The following is a 15,785-nucleotide window of genomic DNA, read 5'->3' as shown; positions in this document are numbered from 1 at the left end:
ACCCCATGTATATAAGTATGTATAGGACCTGGACATTGATGTAAACAAATACGGCAAGATGGCGAGGGATGCTCCTTTTATCTACTTATGTATAGGGATCTATTTTAATTTACAGACCAATAACAACTTCCTGTGTTTTTTTGCCACAAAATCAGAAGTCAGGCATCAGAGTTTTCGAATGATTTGTATCCAAACTGTTCACTTTGAGTGCTTTGATCGTGCATTCGTGTACGTTCCTTCATGACCAAAATGTCATCAGATGTAGAAAATGAGGGCTTGGCCACCCCCAGAATGCAAAGCAAATTTGATGCATGTGACTATCTTGTCAGGTTTAATAAAGTGTTTGCAAATGTCTCTTGTTTTCATGAGATGCCTTAGTTCTTTCTCAAAGTGGTAAAACCTATTGGAAAGGGAATGATGTCTCGTAATTTTTTATGAATTAAAAAAGTAGTTCCAGTGGAACAGAGGTCACGGTTATCCAATCAAAACGAATAAAACAAGGTCAACCATTTACGACACATGGGATTTAGTTTCTCGCCACCTGTATCTTCACCACGTGGGTAATAAAGCCTGAGAAATAATGCAGGCCTCAGACGTTTATCATTCTGGTGAAACCCACAAGCATGGGTACTGAACTGACAAACCTAGAAACATAATCAAGGCGGACCAGGATTCGAACCCAAGATCATAGGGTTCTCGTGTGCCTAAGGGTGGCAACTCGGCACATTGAATTGTGGTGCCTAAGACAATTTAGTGGGTGATCATGGAGCAAGCCGCTGAATACAGTAACTGAAGTACTGTTCAAAGCAATCTAAGCTGCCTATTTCAGCTTTGTAGCAAGTAAAAAGATCAGTCTTTGCTTGCTATGTTAAAAAAGAAACCTCCCTGTGTGAATACTTTCCTCATACATGATGCTTGGGGAATATGTAAAAAATTCAGCACATTTACATATATTTACAGGACAGAATGTCCCTATATTCTTCTTGTGTCACAAAATTCTCCGGAGACATGACCCGACCATGCAGAGACTCCCTCAGCCATGACCTAATCTTTCAGAGTAATAAATTCATGAAACATATTCTTATGAAATCTTTATTTACAGAAGTATACATTCAACATACTGTAGAATACTAACAGAACACACTTGGGCAGTTTGAAAAATGTGTATGCAAGGCATGGAAAACATGGCAAAGAAATGCAGTTTGTGAATGAATTAGTTGAGTATGCTTGGTCTAGGCTTAGTATCATGGCTCATGGATCACCCTGAGTTTCTGGGAGTAACATACATATCCTGTTCTCACCCCAGACACACAAAACCTATTCTGTGACATCCGTACATCAAGGGCAGTCTACAAACTAGGAAAAGTATATTTCTATCCATATACATTATTAATCATCTTAGCAGCAAGAATATTAGGCTCTACAAGTGTACTAGGTTATTGTATTTTGCATTTACCCAGTACTATATGCTCCCAAGTAATACACACATTTCCAGAACAAGTATATTTTTTCTCACAGACTATTCAGCATGTTCAGAGGTGAGTGTTCCTTCAGATGTACTCCCTCGCACACAGCTACGAAGTGTCTACATGTCAAGAGCGGATCCATCATTTCTAAAAGGGAGGGTTCCAAAATATCAAAATCCTCTCTCGGTCAATTTCACTGCCTAGACCATACTACCAATCTGTGATTAGAGTTCAGCTCTGGTGATACAGAAAATAATTACTGACTCACACAAAAATCATATATATGTGCCTTGCATTTATCACAAAGAACATGAAAAAATGGACAGTTGGGCATACAATGCCCGAATAGCTGAAGGCATTAAAAAGAGGAATAGACAGAAAGGGTGAGAATGTACCCCTTATATTCTGTTATGGTCTGTTAACTGATTAAGTGCAAAAGCTCACAAGTACATCAAAACAGAAAAATAACTTCACTCTTACTTCACTCATCATTTCAACACATTTTCCCATTTTCTTTATCACATTCATATCATGTGGCTGACAATTCTTCATTTCAGGTCAATAAATATATTATTTCTAAATTTGTTGGAAGGAACATCGGTAAATGAAGTTATTACAAAACAGGGACAGAATAAAAGCATCTTTGTTTACAATGTCTCCAAAATGTACAAACATTTCACATGCCAAAGATTAGCTTTATGTGTTACAAGGCAATTCCTGTACACACCAGCAGTCTACACTACATGTACAAATACTCCAGTATGTCCCGCATGACTGATGATGAACATTAGACTGACACAGCACTAGGTATGCATGAAGTGGAGACACAAGTAATGGCGGTGGCACATGCTGCATATTCAGCCAACTCCACCATGTCCACAGAACTCACAACATGTCATCTTCTCAAAGCAAAAATTATGAAGTCTTTAGCATTTAGAATTTGGAAGAACATGAAGACATGAACTTATAAAGACAACAACTTATTATTAGTGATAAGGCGATCTAACTTATTACATTTTCATGCAGTGTTTTCTGGATAACAACTCCCCATTACTTGTTACATTTCAGGGCTACTTCTAACCTTCTTTGTTGCAAGTAATGATAACGTTCTTATCCAGAAAACATGGTATGAAAATGTAATCAGTTAGATCACCTAAAAACAAAAAACATTTTATGGTTTCTCAACAAAAATAAACAGCCCTCTGTAAAGATGGTTACTGCAATGCCATGGTCACTCAAGATTCTTTGCGTTCATGTGAGTCAAAGCTGAAGTTTTTTCCATGCTCATTGCACTAATTGGCACTTAGCATAAATTAATCTGGTGAAGGAGAAAAATCAACTTAACATTGGCATTGCATTGTCAAAATTAACTATGAAAATACAAGATTGAAACAAATTTGACAGCTTAATAAATACACATGTAGAGGATATACACGAGACATATGGAATATCCTATCTATAATATACTTTTTGTGTACTCATAGTTGTCTAATGAAAAATGAAATTATTTCATTGCAAATGTAAAACTTTGAAGTGTAAATTTTCCCTACCTAAAAGGGACATTTCACCAGCCCTTGTAATTACGACAAGAAGTAGTTCCGTGTTTGCAAAATCTTAAAAAAATATAAACAAAAGTAACCAAAAATATCAATTCTTTATCATATTTGCATATAGTATACAAAATCAACCCCAACAAAGAATATTCTTGAAATCTACAGACGTATATCGAAGCAGAAGAATACACGCTGGTCAAGTAACAGAAATGGCGCTTCATGAAACAGTCTCAAATGACGAGTAAAATGATAAATTTTCAGTTCATAATGTAACATTTTCAAGAGAATAACAAACTGCAAGAGCGATATTAACTCCATAATTGACCAACTGTCATTACTTTGTCATGTATATGAAGCCAACAGTTTGTGTACGGGCTGGACACGATAATTCTGTTAGTGTTCACTGCAGTGAAATATCACTTTTTCAACTTTCATACTGAAGTATATCATAAATAAATCCACTATCTCACTGTTAAGCCTTTACTTGAGAATAAGGATATTCCATAATTTAGTTACGTCTAACAATATAAAAAACTTAACATATTCTCAAAAGAAAACATCTGATCAATTGCCTATGGACATTTTGAAAGAAAGTATGCACATATTCTTAAATATTTCAAAATGTAAAATTTATGATAGGTCTTAAATTCAACCAAAACTTTTGTCATTTTAACAGACTTGACATGTCAGATGCTTGCTTAACAGTTCCGAATGATTGCATAATACAACTGGTAAACAGTATAATAAATATGCCACACTATCTACAAACTCAGGCATCCAAATTATTCACTTCAGCATCATCGACAGCTAAACCATAACAAAAGACAACTACAATAGATATCCACAGCAGACATTCATTGCCATCTTCAATGCTGCGAATGTGATCCAAAGGGGGATGTATGGGGCCACACACCCTTGTTTGAGACACCACACATCAACTATCACGTGTTTCTGTTCACTTGGCGACATGGAAATAATTTACACCACCTCGTTTTCATGATCCTGGGTCCACCTCTGGCATTAGCTTATCGAGGGGCAATGGGGGTAGCCTGGTGGTTAAAGCATTTGCTCGTCACACCAAAGACCCGGGTTCGATTCCCCACGTGGATACAATGTGTGAAGCCCATTTCTGGTGTCCCCCGCCGTGATATTGCTGGAACATGGCTGAAAGCGGCGTTAAAACTCACTCACTCACACACTATTAGTTCATCGAGGGGCATGTTGCCTCCACATGACAGTTCCTTCCACAGTTATCTCAAACTGTGTGACAGCCACGGACTTGGTTTGGCATAACGACCTTCATCATGTCACATTTGATCAACAAATGCACACACTGTAGCATGTTCAGAAAGGTAGCCAGCAGCCATGCTGTACATACACATCTATTCTATGTCCCAAATAAACTTCTGTCTAATTTCAGGCATATCTGAAGGTTGTGATCTCTCGATTGTGTATAGCTTGTCGGGACAGTCTGACTCAGAATCTGTCTTTCCTGCTGGTTCAGCCTCAGTGTCCACTACTTCGCTGCCACTCTTCACACCCCATGCAAACATATGGGACGTTTTGCGATTTGAGCGACGGGCATTAACTACTGGTTTTCCTGGCAGGTGTGATTTTTCCTTTTCCTCTTTTTCTTCCAATTGTGGAGGATTTTCCCGAACCCCATCAATTGGTGTCTGACAACCACTTTCAAATGTCACTTTATTTGGGTCACCTTCAACATTTGAAAGTGAAGCATCTTGCAAATCTGCCAAACTAACGTTGAAGAATTGAGTCTTTGACTTTGGACCTGGTTTCCTTTTCCTGATTTCAATCGGCTGCACAACGATATTTAGGTCCTTAGTAACTGCAGATGAAGTGATATTCTTAGTTTTCCCATTGGTTGATCCTTGAATGGGATTCTGTTGGGATTCAATTGTGACAGTATCATCACCACCTTGCTCCATCCTATCAGTTGTCGAGAGAGTGTTTGTACTGGGGTTATACGTTACACAGGTTGGGGAAATGGCTGTGCAAACAGTCTCTGGCGTAACTTTCATCGCCCTGCCCGTTTCATCACTAGCCTCTGGCATTATCTTACAACGAGCAATGATCTTTATTTTTTCCTTCACTGGTCCAGGTTTGGGGGCAGCCACCATGATAGTGTTCTCAGGCTTATTATTACCAGTGGCTTGTACCTTAGGGCGTTCAGGTAGCTTGGTTGCCATGGATTCTTTGAGTTTCATCACAGCTGCTTCTTTCAGTTTCTCGAGTGCCTCACCATCACTACATGTGTCCATCAAGACCTGACGTATTATTGTCGGCTTCTTCACAGGGTCTGTAGTCTTTGGTGGCACTGACACAGTTGCTGACGGAGGAGGGAGATTAGACAGAGTTCCTGATGATGGGGGGAGATGAGACACAGTAGCTGATGGCACATGGGACACTGTAATAGGGGTCAGGGAGTTGTTCTTAATAACAAAGCTGTTGCTACTGTCCGGTGGGAGGGTGGTTATTTTGGCAGAACACAGAGGTAACATGGGACGTGAAGACGAGCTGCTGGTGCTGGTGCTTTGTGTAGGGGTCACAGCAGTTGTAGGCACAGTGACAAATCTCTCCTGAGACTCTTCCCGCTCTACCTCCTCATCAAGTCCAGGAGCATCCATAGTATCCTCATCGTCATCCTCATCATCATCCTCATTCTCAAAGCAGACGTCAACCACCTCCTTGGAACCATAGCTATCGTCATCCTCGTCATCGGAGTCTGGGTTCTTCTCAATGATGAAAGCTTTCTTGTTGGCACTCATGTCCATGAGGTACTCAAACTTCTCAGACTTTCGTTTCAGGGCCTGCTTCCTCAGCTCAAACTGTGTCACCTTCTGTTTCAGTGCTGGAACAACAAAGCAGGAAGGAACCATCTTTAGTGTGTGTTTCTCAGTCAAATTACAAGATGAAAAGCAATAATACAACAAAAGAATTCAACTCTATATCATGTATAATATAGAGCTTCAGACAGGTCTAACACTTATGGGGCATGTGATCCCTCCTATTTGAACTGAGTTGGTAGGGGTATATAGCAATAATTCATCCATATCAAGGCACAGGACACTAAACATGGGCTTATCACTTTTATAGAACCTGATTCAATCCGCATGAGTCATGACAATCAAACACTTAAACCACTGGTTTACCCTAATTATGTGTGAAAACAATGGATCTTCCTTGAGAAATACAGGGCCAAGACGTCAGAAATGGGGATGATATATTGATACACTTGCCTTGGGGTAATGACAATCAGAAGCAGAACCACGATAAGTGATCACAAGGTCATCCATTAGAGTCAGAGCTATGACTGTCCTAATTCTATGTTTAAGTATGACTGTAGTGAAGTTACGACAATCGTGCTGAAATTGCTCTGTGAAATGGGGTCCTGGTGAGTGGATTCAGTAACTACCCCTTTGTCCCAGTGAACTTTCTATCATTGAGTTGGTGGCAGGAAACACACATGGTACAGAATGAGAGGCCCTGCATACTTAATACCAAGTTATTCTGATTTGTAAGGTAAATATTGCAAACATATTTATTAAAGAGTATCACAAGTTTGGTGCATGCTGTCTGATTGAAAGAGGGTTCAAATCCCAGATTCAATCTGGCTGCTTCTTGGTTTGTCAGCACCGTAACTGTGCTCTTGGATCTCACCAAAGTCACTAACAAGAGGTTGGCATTAGGCACTCAGTAAGCAGTTTTCTTGAGCTTTATGGCACCAGTTCCAAAATAGCGACTTCCATTCCAAATCTCTCAATTCAAAATTTAACAAAATTGTGGAACTAGAAATACAGGAAACTATTGAGACTGTGCATAAAGATTCAGAGTGACAAAACACTCTCCACAAGATTCTATGACAAGAGGTATGACTTCAAAGTTGTTTCATTACGGGTACAACATTCAAGGCCTCAGTAAAGCTTTCAAAATGTTTTATGGAGACATGTGAAACATTTCCAAAATTGACGCATCAGTGACAAAAATTATGTCCGATGCAATTCCCTATTTTGACTTGTATCATATGTTACCATTTTTTTTCAGGTGAACAATTGACTTGCCTTGCCACAGATTTCTTATGAATATGGGAGGGCTTTGTTGCTTTTATTCCATCCATGGCTATTGAAATCCTTCCATTTCAAATGTTGATCCCATTGAAGCGAGAGAAAGACGATGTCTAGCAAAAGGAATCAGTCCTACAGCCTAAGTGATCAACATTGTCAGCAGCGATCCATGTCGTCGGCGTACGATAACATACGATCAACCCGTCACCAAGTCTGACCACCTGATCGGTTAAGTCGCCTCCTATCTATGACCAGCATCGGTTGCTGGGGACCGATTCTAACCTGGAATCCCCACAGGTGTCTTCTTGACTGAATTCCATCCCTGGCATCTCACCTTCCATTTCTTTGTCAATCTTGGCCTGCTGCTGGTCCATATCAGACTTGAATGCCGACAGCCTCTCTTTCAGCTTTCTCATCAGGCCCAGGGTACGCACAATATTACTCACACGAACAGCATCTGGCAACAATCAGGGGTCACAATGATTCTCTTAAGTTTGTATGAATGCTGTTACTGTTCATTTACTGTAAGGGGTAGCTTAATATTTACAAGGAAGCAGCCCATTACATGAATCAACATCTGATCTCAACTGTCATAAAGTGATCATTAAATTGTCACTCACCACTGGCCCGGACTTGGTGTGTGACTAGGTCAGACTTGAAGATATCCAGAGTTATTTTGATTTCTCGGAAGAAGTGTTCAAGGAGTCCGAGTTCCATGATTCCGATCCAAAACTGGCGGTCCTCCTCTGCTGTCTCAGCATCGACTTCCAGGGGCTCAATATCTACTTCCTTAGCCTTGGAGAAGGCTGCAGCAACATCTGGTGGCAGCACTATAACAAAAAATCATCCAATTCATAAATCTTCCCTTCCTATTTGTGACACATGGAAAAACAGTCATAAATAATTTTGAGTGGCTGAGGGTGATAGTCACTGTGAAATCAAAGACAGGTTTGTTTCCTCGCCTTCAACAGCTGTGAGTGAGTGAGTGAGTGAGTTGGGTTTAACACCGCTTTTAACAGTATTCCAGTTATATCGCGGCGTGTCAGCTTAATGTGGGAGGAAAGCTCGAAGTGATGCAGGTCTCAGACGTTTACCACTTCGGTGAAACCCACGAGCACGGGTATGGTGCTGACAAACCTAGAAACATAATGGGGGCGAACCGGGATTCGAACCCACAATCATAGGTTTCTGGCGTGCCCAAGGGACACAACTCTGCACAGCGAATCGCGGCGCCTTGGACGACTCGGCCACCCGTGCCCCCTTCAACAGCTGTGGTGACAATTAAACATGTTTTCACTTTTTTGCCTATTGATAACGTTTGGGGCTTTTGAACTTACAAGCAATGTTCTGCTTGTGCAATTGCAGGGCTGGATTTAAGGAAATTGATTTATCTTGCACCAGGTGCATGTTGCCAAGATAACCTAGCTGCACCAGGCAAACCAGGTAGCACCATTGTCCCATAAATTTTTCAAAGTTGAAATGTGCACATAATCTTGAAGAACCCAGAGTTTGACTTCAAGCCCCCAAAAAGCATGACCAATTACACCCAACACAGGGATAACAGCATCTCCCCTAGGAAAGGGAGTTAACTGACTATAAGAGTCCAGTTTCTACCCTTGCGGAACTAGGCTGGAATTATGGAATCATATTTAGGCTTGACCTAAGTCTTTGCATAGTCGAATCAAGATCGTGTAACGAAATCGACACCCGGTTCGTAAATTGCCGTGCAGATTTCAGTCGATTGCAGAATTTGCAATGCATGTGTACCACCACTTTAGCATCAACATATGTATTTCAAATCTTTTCATGTTTTTAATCAAGGTGCTCAAATGATTTGATGCACTTCGCGAAATAAGACATGTCTTGCTACAATAAAGACCTTGATTACTGATTAGATCATCTTGACTGGGTGCCGCAATTTTGTTTGAAGCAAATGCAAGTGATATGAGAGGTGGAATCTGATTGGTCAATAGGTGGAAAGTGGAATGGACATAACTCGTAATAGCCACTGGTGGTACGATTGAGGCCAGAAATTCCAGCCTAGTTTGGCAAAGTGGAAACTGGACTTTTGGCGTCAGTTAACTCCCTTGCCACAGGAAGATGGGATTACTGATGTAGTATGACACTTTGAGGTATTGCATGTGTGTTCAATGATCCATGTTGTGTGGACATGTAAGGTTAGCCCCAAATTTGAAAGATTTTGAGATGTAGACATAAACATTAGGTTGCATTTTTCAATATAAGGTTGCCCTGGTGCATAGTTTATATAACGAAGAAATACCTGTTTTAGAATTAATTTCAACACCTTGAACAGAACCATGGAAGCTGCTGTGAAAAAAGCTCACCTTCTGCTGATGATGCAATAGGTTTCTCCAACAAAGACTGCAAGAGCGCCACATTAGGTTTAACATCCACTGGTTCCGGAATACCTTTCATCTCAATCGTCGGAATGTTGGGCAACCGCGACTCGCTGTCATCTGGCAGATGGCAGTATGTGTGTTCATTTATGCTGCTCACAAACTCCACTTTAGGAACCAGAGTTGGTGGTGAAATTACATTATTTCTGTTAACAGGTGATCTGGCTATGCATCTACCAGTGCAAAATTCATCATGGCGATAGAAATCCAGGGTGGAAGATTCAATGTATTTCCTGTACAAACATGAAGAGATAAAAATATCTTTAAAAAAGTAAACATGGTAAATCAGGGTAAATAAACAATGAAGACATCTGTATATGTAAGACATGACTCATTGTGATCAAACTGTAAGCCAAAGATGGGAATCATTGCCACCAAGCAATGGTTAATCTGGTCCAGGCTTGACTATTTACTGTCTATTATTACAAGAAATCTGAAACAGCAATAAGCCTTGAAACCATGCCTGTTATCAGAATTAAAAAGCTTTGATTATTATTCTTCACAATATTGAGTTATTTGAATGTGTGGGCATGTACGTGTATGGGTATACTTGAGAATGTACGTGTATGGGTATGCGTGAGAATGTACGTGTATGGGTATGCATGAGCATGTAAGGGTATGCATGAGTATGTACGTGTATGGGTATGCGTGAGCATGTACATGTATGGGTATGCCTGAGCATGTCCGTGTACGGGTATGCCTGAGCATGTACATGTATGGGTATGCCTGAGCATGTACGTGTACGGGTATGCCTGAGCATGTCCGTGTATGGGTATGCGTGAGCATGTACGTGTATGGGTATGCCTGAGCATGTACGTGTACGGGTATGCCTGAGCATGTACGGGTATGCCTGAGCATGTATGTGTATGGGTATGCCTGAGCATGTATGTGTACGGGTATGCCTGAGCATGTACGGGTATGCCTGAGCATGTACGTGTATGGGTATGCCTGAGCATGTACGGGTACGGGTATGCCTGAGCATGTACGGGTATGCCTGAGCATGTACGTGTATGGGTATGCCTGAGCATGTACGGGTACGGGTATGCCTGAGCATGTACGTGTACGGGTATGCCTGAGCATGTACGTGTACGGGTATGCATGAGTATGTCCGTGTATGGGTAGGCATGAGTATGTCCGTGTATGGGTATGCATGAGCATGTACGTGTATGGGTATGCCTGAGCATGTACGTGGATGTGTAGGCGTGAGCATGTATGTGTATGGGTATGCCTGAGCATGTACGTGTACGGGTATGCCTGAGCATGTACGTGTATGGGTATGCCTGAGCATGTACGTGGATGTGTAGGCGTGAGCATGTATGTGTATGGGTATGCCTGAGCATGTACGTGTACGGGTATGCCTGAGCATGTACGTGTATGGGTATGCCTGAGCATGTACGGGTACGGGTATGCCTGAGCATGTACGTGTACGGGTATGCCTGAGCATGTACGTGTACGGGTATGCATGAGTATGTCCGTGTATGGGTGTGCATGAGCATGTATGTGTATGGGTATGCCTGAGCATGTACGTGTATGGGTATGCATGAGTATGTACGTGTATGGGTAGGCATGAGTATGTACGTGTATGGGTATGTGTGAGCATGTACGTGTATGTGTAGGCGTGAGCATGTACGAGTATGGGTATGCGTGAGCATGTACATGTATGGGTATGCGTGAGCATGTACGTGTATGGGTATGCGTGAGCATGTACGTGTATGGGTTTCGTGAGCATGTACGTGTATTGGTATGCGTGAGCATGGGTATGTGCATGATGAGTGGATGTTCGTGTGAATGGTTATATGTGCTCATACATGCAGCAATCTGTGTTTGCGTGACTAAGGTGGTGTGGGGTTGAATATAAAAAGGGTATGACGTGTATTTTATTTCATTATTTCAGAAATACAGGGAGGGGGGAGAGTTGTTTATTGTACTAGTATGTGTTGCTTATTCCTAAAATGAGATATCAACATGATTTTAACCTCAAAATTACATTTCCTGAATATTCTCATAATTCCTATGTATCTTGCCCCAAACTGTGCCATATTGCCATATCTTGCCCACTTTTGGATGCAATCTTTCAGCCATTTGGTTTATCTGCGTTGCCCGGTTACATCTAAGGGGATCAACTCACTACCCTCTCAAAAACAAGAAAACAGTGTTATCACTAACCCCTGCCATGGGGCACACTCAAATTTAGTTTGTTCATATAGTAGTGAATATAAACTATAAATCCTTAAGAAGAAATAAGTACTAGGATCACTTTATGTCATCAGAAAAATTGATTATAAATGTGAAAAAAATACACATAAAAGGCCCCTTCATTATTATTTAAACAGGGGTAAATATTTTTAAAGCGCATACTTTATACTAACATCTTTAAAGAGGCTGTACATAATGTTGATATCTCATATAAGAAATAAACGACTTGTGGCTGTTGTTTATCGTGCAATAAAACTCTTCAGGGAAAAGAAACCACATTCCTCTTCCTCATATTTTTCAAAATGTTTAAAATTTCCAAATAATTAATCACAGAGTCCATGATTGATGATTTTGGTGAGAAAATGTAACCAACAAAGAAAATCAATTAATACATACCACTCAAAAGAAGTTAAAGAACACCATGACAGATAAACTATAGTAATATGAAAGAATCGGTTATTCTCTAACTTCTTTTGAGTAATACATTTAACTTCTTATAATAACTTAAATCTTTAATCCTACCTGACTTGGATGCCATTGATTCGGATTGCATTTTTCCAGTCTTTGAGTTTTTCTTTGTCCCCCATCACAGAAAAGACCTTTGGTGTAATGAAGCGCCCTTGGAATTCAATACACTCTCTGTGAATACCCGGACAGTAGAACTTGTTTTTGTGTAGACGGCCCTTCACACTGCCACAGGTGATCTTTATTATTGACATCTCTGCCATCCTACAAAATCAATTTATGACTAGACTATTTCTTGCACCTGACAGCTGTGTATATGATGTAAGAGCTTGGGTGAAACAATACATCGTGCACAGGTACATCGTGAGTTTTCATGCAACGATATATGTGATAAGTCTTTTCTGTTTCGACACAAGATGATACACTTGGTAAAATAAACTACTTACTGATCATTGAATGGCCCCTAGCAGTTTTTGTCAGTCAAATATTGCAATTTGCATTTTGAGTTCACTACTAAAAAAAGCTATTACGAACATGTGTGTACACATAGCTTTTCCTCTTCAAAACCTGCTCTGAAATATTTAGTCAAGAAGTTTCCATGCATTTTGACGAAAACGTACATATCGTATGGTAATGTGACCTATGTATCATGATACATATTGTATCGTGACCCTGCTTTATCATTTTACCCCTAGCTATAGTGACTTGTGACCACATAAGCATTTGTTACGACTCAACTTACTCAAAGATATTTCACTAGGCATTCAAATATGTAAAAACAATAAGCCTTTACTCTTAATGAGATAGGAGTGTCTTTTACATAACCTCTGAGTGAATTTTTGTTTATTTGAGGAAAATTAGAACGTTAACCTTGAATATGTTTGATGAAGCTTCTTTGACTCATTTGTGCAAGAGAAAAGTTAGGCAGTACAAATAGCAAAAAGATACAGATATTGTCAGTCTTATGCTAGTCTTCAGTTTTCTTTGTACAATCTATAGTACTTGAAAAAGTGAATACCTTTTGGCTCCCAAGTGTCAAAAAAAAAATGCTGACAAACAAGACAAATGTTTTTTTCCATATAGGATTCATATGACATTGTAAACTGACACAAGTAGGTCATATTTCTTGCGTGATTACGGACGTGACAATGGCACAGTTGCACTAGTCATTGGCTGATAGGAAAGCTGCCTGTGAAGAATAAAAGAGTACTTTTGATCATATGGTTCTTCTGATTGGGTTGATCAGCCCAAAGATTTTCTTTCTACAGTTAAAACAATCAGAATGACATTATTCTCTTTACAGAATAATTGGGCTTCAGCATCGGCAGCAATCAACATAATTTATTTATCAAGCAGGATATCAAGTAATAGCACCACACAATATTACTGTCTGTAATATTGTATACTGACACATGTTGGAGCAGAAATATTATGCCAACATTGATGGTAGCCATGTAAATATGAATGAAAGACTGTGTAAAGAAAATACTAACACATCACCTACATTGTGAGAGAATTTAATCTTAAGAAATTAAGATTTTTATTCACAAGACAGTCAAAACAGGATAATGATGAGTTATGATTGCTAACATTACGAGCAGGGCTAGGGCTTAGAAGATACACTTAATTGAGATACTAATATGTATCTTCATAGTAAATTACGTCTGCAATGTGATACGTAACAACTCCATTTTTGTCACATAAGGACCTATATTCCATCATCAACATGATCAAATAAAACAACCCGAAACACGACCAAAACTATTTCGTAAACTTAAATAAATGATTCTAATAAAGGCTTGAGAACTCTTGAGTCACTGGAAAATAGTCTTTTTTATTCATTGTCTATACATTTCTTTTATATGGCATAATGATACAATTGCAGTTGGACATGTTGGAACAAAAACATTAAGGCAATATTGATGGTCTGTCATGTATTATTTTGTACCAATACAAGTCAATACATTTATCATGATGCACAGATAATTTGAACACTTGCTAGACAACCCTAATCAGTTATGAATGTTCAATTCAGTTATTATTAATAGTAATAAAATCAACAACTTGTTTTGACATTTGAAAGTTTGGCCATATATATTTGACATTAATCCAATTTGCCAGATGTGGCAACAATGTGAAAATGATAGAATACCATAACTTTTAACTTTAGGAAAAAAAAATAGATCAAAATAAATTTTGATCAACACCTGTACATGTGTGTAGTATATTTAAAAAAATCATGTATAGCCATTTATACATTTGTTTGAACACAGACCCTATATATTACATCAATGATTGGCCTCTCCCTGTCAGATTTACATTATTTAATATTTGTCTTTTCATAATTGCAAAGGAATTACCTTTGTGAAAACTAATGACACTCACGTAAATTACAACATCACAATATTCGGGTGAGAGTACGTACTACAGATACCAGACACGCCAAATAGAAGTAAAAACCAAGGGACGGTCGAAACCACCATGTTATTTTTTTCACACCGTGTGCTTCGAAACATCATGTCTTGGAGCGACAACAAAAATACACCAAAATATATTCTCATCGAGAGTTAAACGTTCGCACTGCAATCCGCGTAATCTGTAATTCCGTTTGTCACGTCCAACGGCACGTTGTTACTTTCAACAACAGTGTTGCACATGATTTCAAATGCGAAGGTAAACAGCCGAGTCGGACAAGGTGAGCGTCATGTGAGAAAACGTATTTCACTATATTTCATAACAATCTTATATTAAAGTACTACTTACTTCTTGGACACTTTACCGAAGCCACGGCCTCGGCTGCCCACTCTATTTTTCATCATTTTGCGACCAACACGTCAAACTATGGCGGCCAGCACGTTATTTCCTACAAACCTCATGACGTCACCGACGTTCCCGCACACGCCAGTCAGAGGCGTACTATTTTCCTAACAATGAGTGTCGTATTTTAGAGCGCCAGGCGAATTCGCAATAAACGTAAATGAATGTCTTGAGAGTGACAAGTTAAAGGAATCAATTACTGAACGAAATCTAAACAGACTATAAGCAAACTCTAAGTACATTTTGAATGTTTGTCAGATACCATCACACCTTCAAAATAAAATCTTTTTAACTTCTCCCAATACGTGGTACAATATTGATTTACTACTTATAATAACTGTCTATGACATTGATTTTGAAAAAAATCTTTGTACAAACATCATTAATAATACAGTAAAATTCTCATTCGGCTTAAAGAATTCATATTATTGTTTAAAAAAATTAAAATAGAGAAAACTCTACGATTACTAACTGGACTTTTCAGAACCTAATAGATTTGCACATTGCGCATCTATAATCCAGCACCCGATTTAATCAAACACACTTCAATGTTTTTCAACCATAAAGCATTTTCTGTGCACAACATTTGCCTGTTGTGTATTATTTGCGCAGTGCTTCATTCGTATGTTTTCATTTCAGGGTTTTGTGATGCATTTATATTATTTGCATTTTATTTCCCTTTAGACGACGAGAACAATGTATACATATGAGAGTAGTTGATACGAATACACCCTCATATTGTTCTGCGCTGAGAGTGGTATTTGAGGCCGCTCGCCTTCTTCGTGGCGT

General features: G+C 39.3%; 1 protein-coding gene across 1 annotated transcript; it reads right to left on the bottom strand.

The window, feature by feature from the left end:
• Positions 1 to 1,078: 1,078 nt before the first annotated feature.
• LOC124147900 lies at positions 1,079 to 15,075 on the bottom strand. The gene is made up of 6 exons (XM_048401561.1): positions 14,943 to 15,075; positions 12,237 to 12,443; positions 9,447 to 9,751; positions 7,722 to 7,931; positions 7,436 to 7,558; positions 1,079 to 5,888 (listed from the first exon to the last, which is right to left on the bottom strand). The coding sequence occupies exons 1-6, from the start codon at positions 14,996 to 14,998 to the stop codon at positions 4,402 to 4,404; spliced, it is 2,388 nt and encodes a 795-aa protein (XP_048257518.1). The 5' UTR covers positions 14,999 to 15,075; the 3' UTR covers positions 1,079 to 4,401.
• Between the last annotated feature and the right edge of the window lie 710 nt (positions 15,076 to 15,785).

This window comes from Haliotis rufescens, unplaced genomic scaffold (assembly GCF_023055435.1).
Source record: "Haliotis rufescens isolate VD_foot unplaced genomic scaffold, xgHalRufe1.0.p SCAF_1, whole genome shotgun sequence".
Taxonomy (NCBI): Eukaryota; Metazoa; Mollusca; class Gastropoda; order Lepetellida; family Haliotidae; genus Haliotis; species Haliotis rufescens.
Note: the sequence above shows the minus strand (reverse complement) of the source record. Positions and strands in the feature narration are given on the sequence as shown.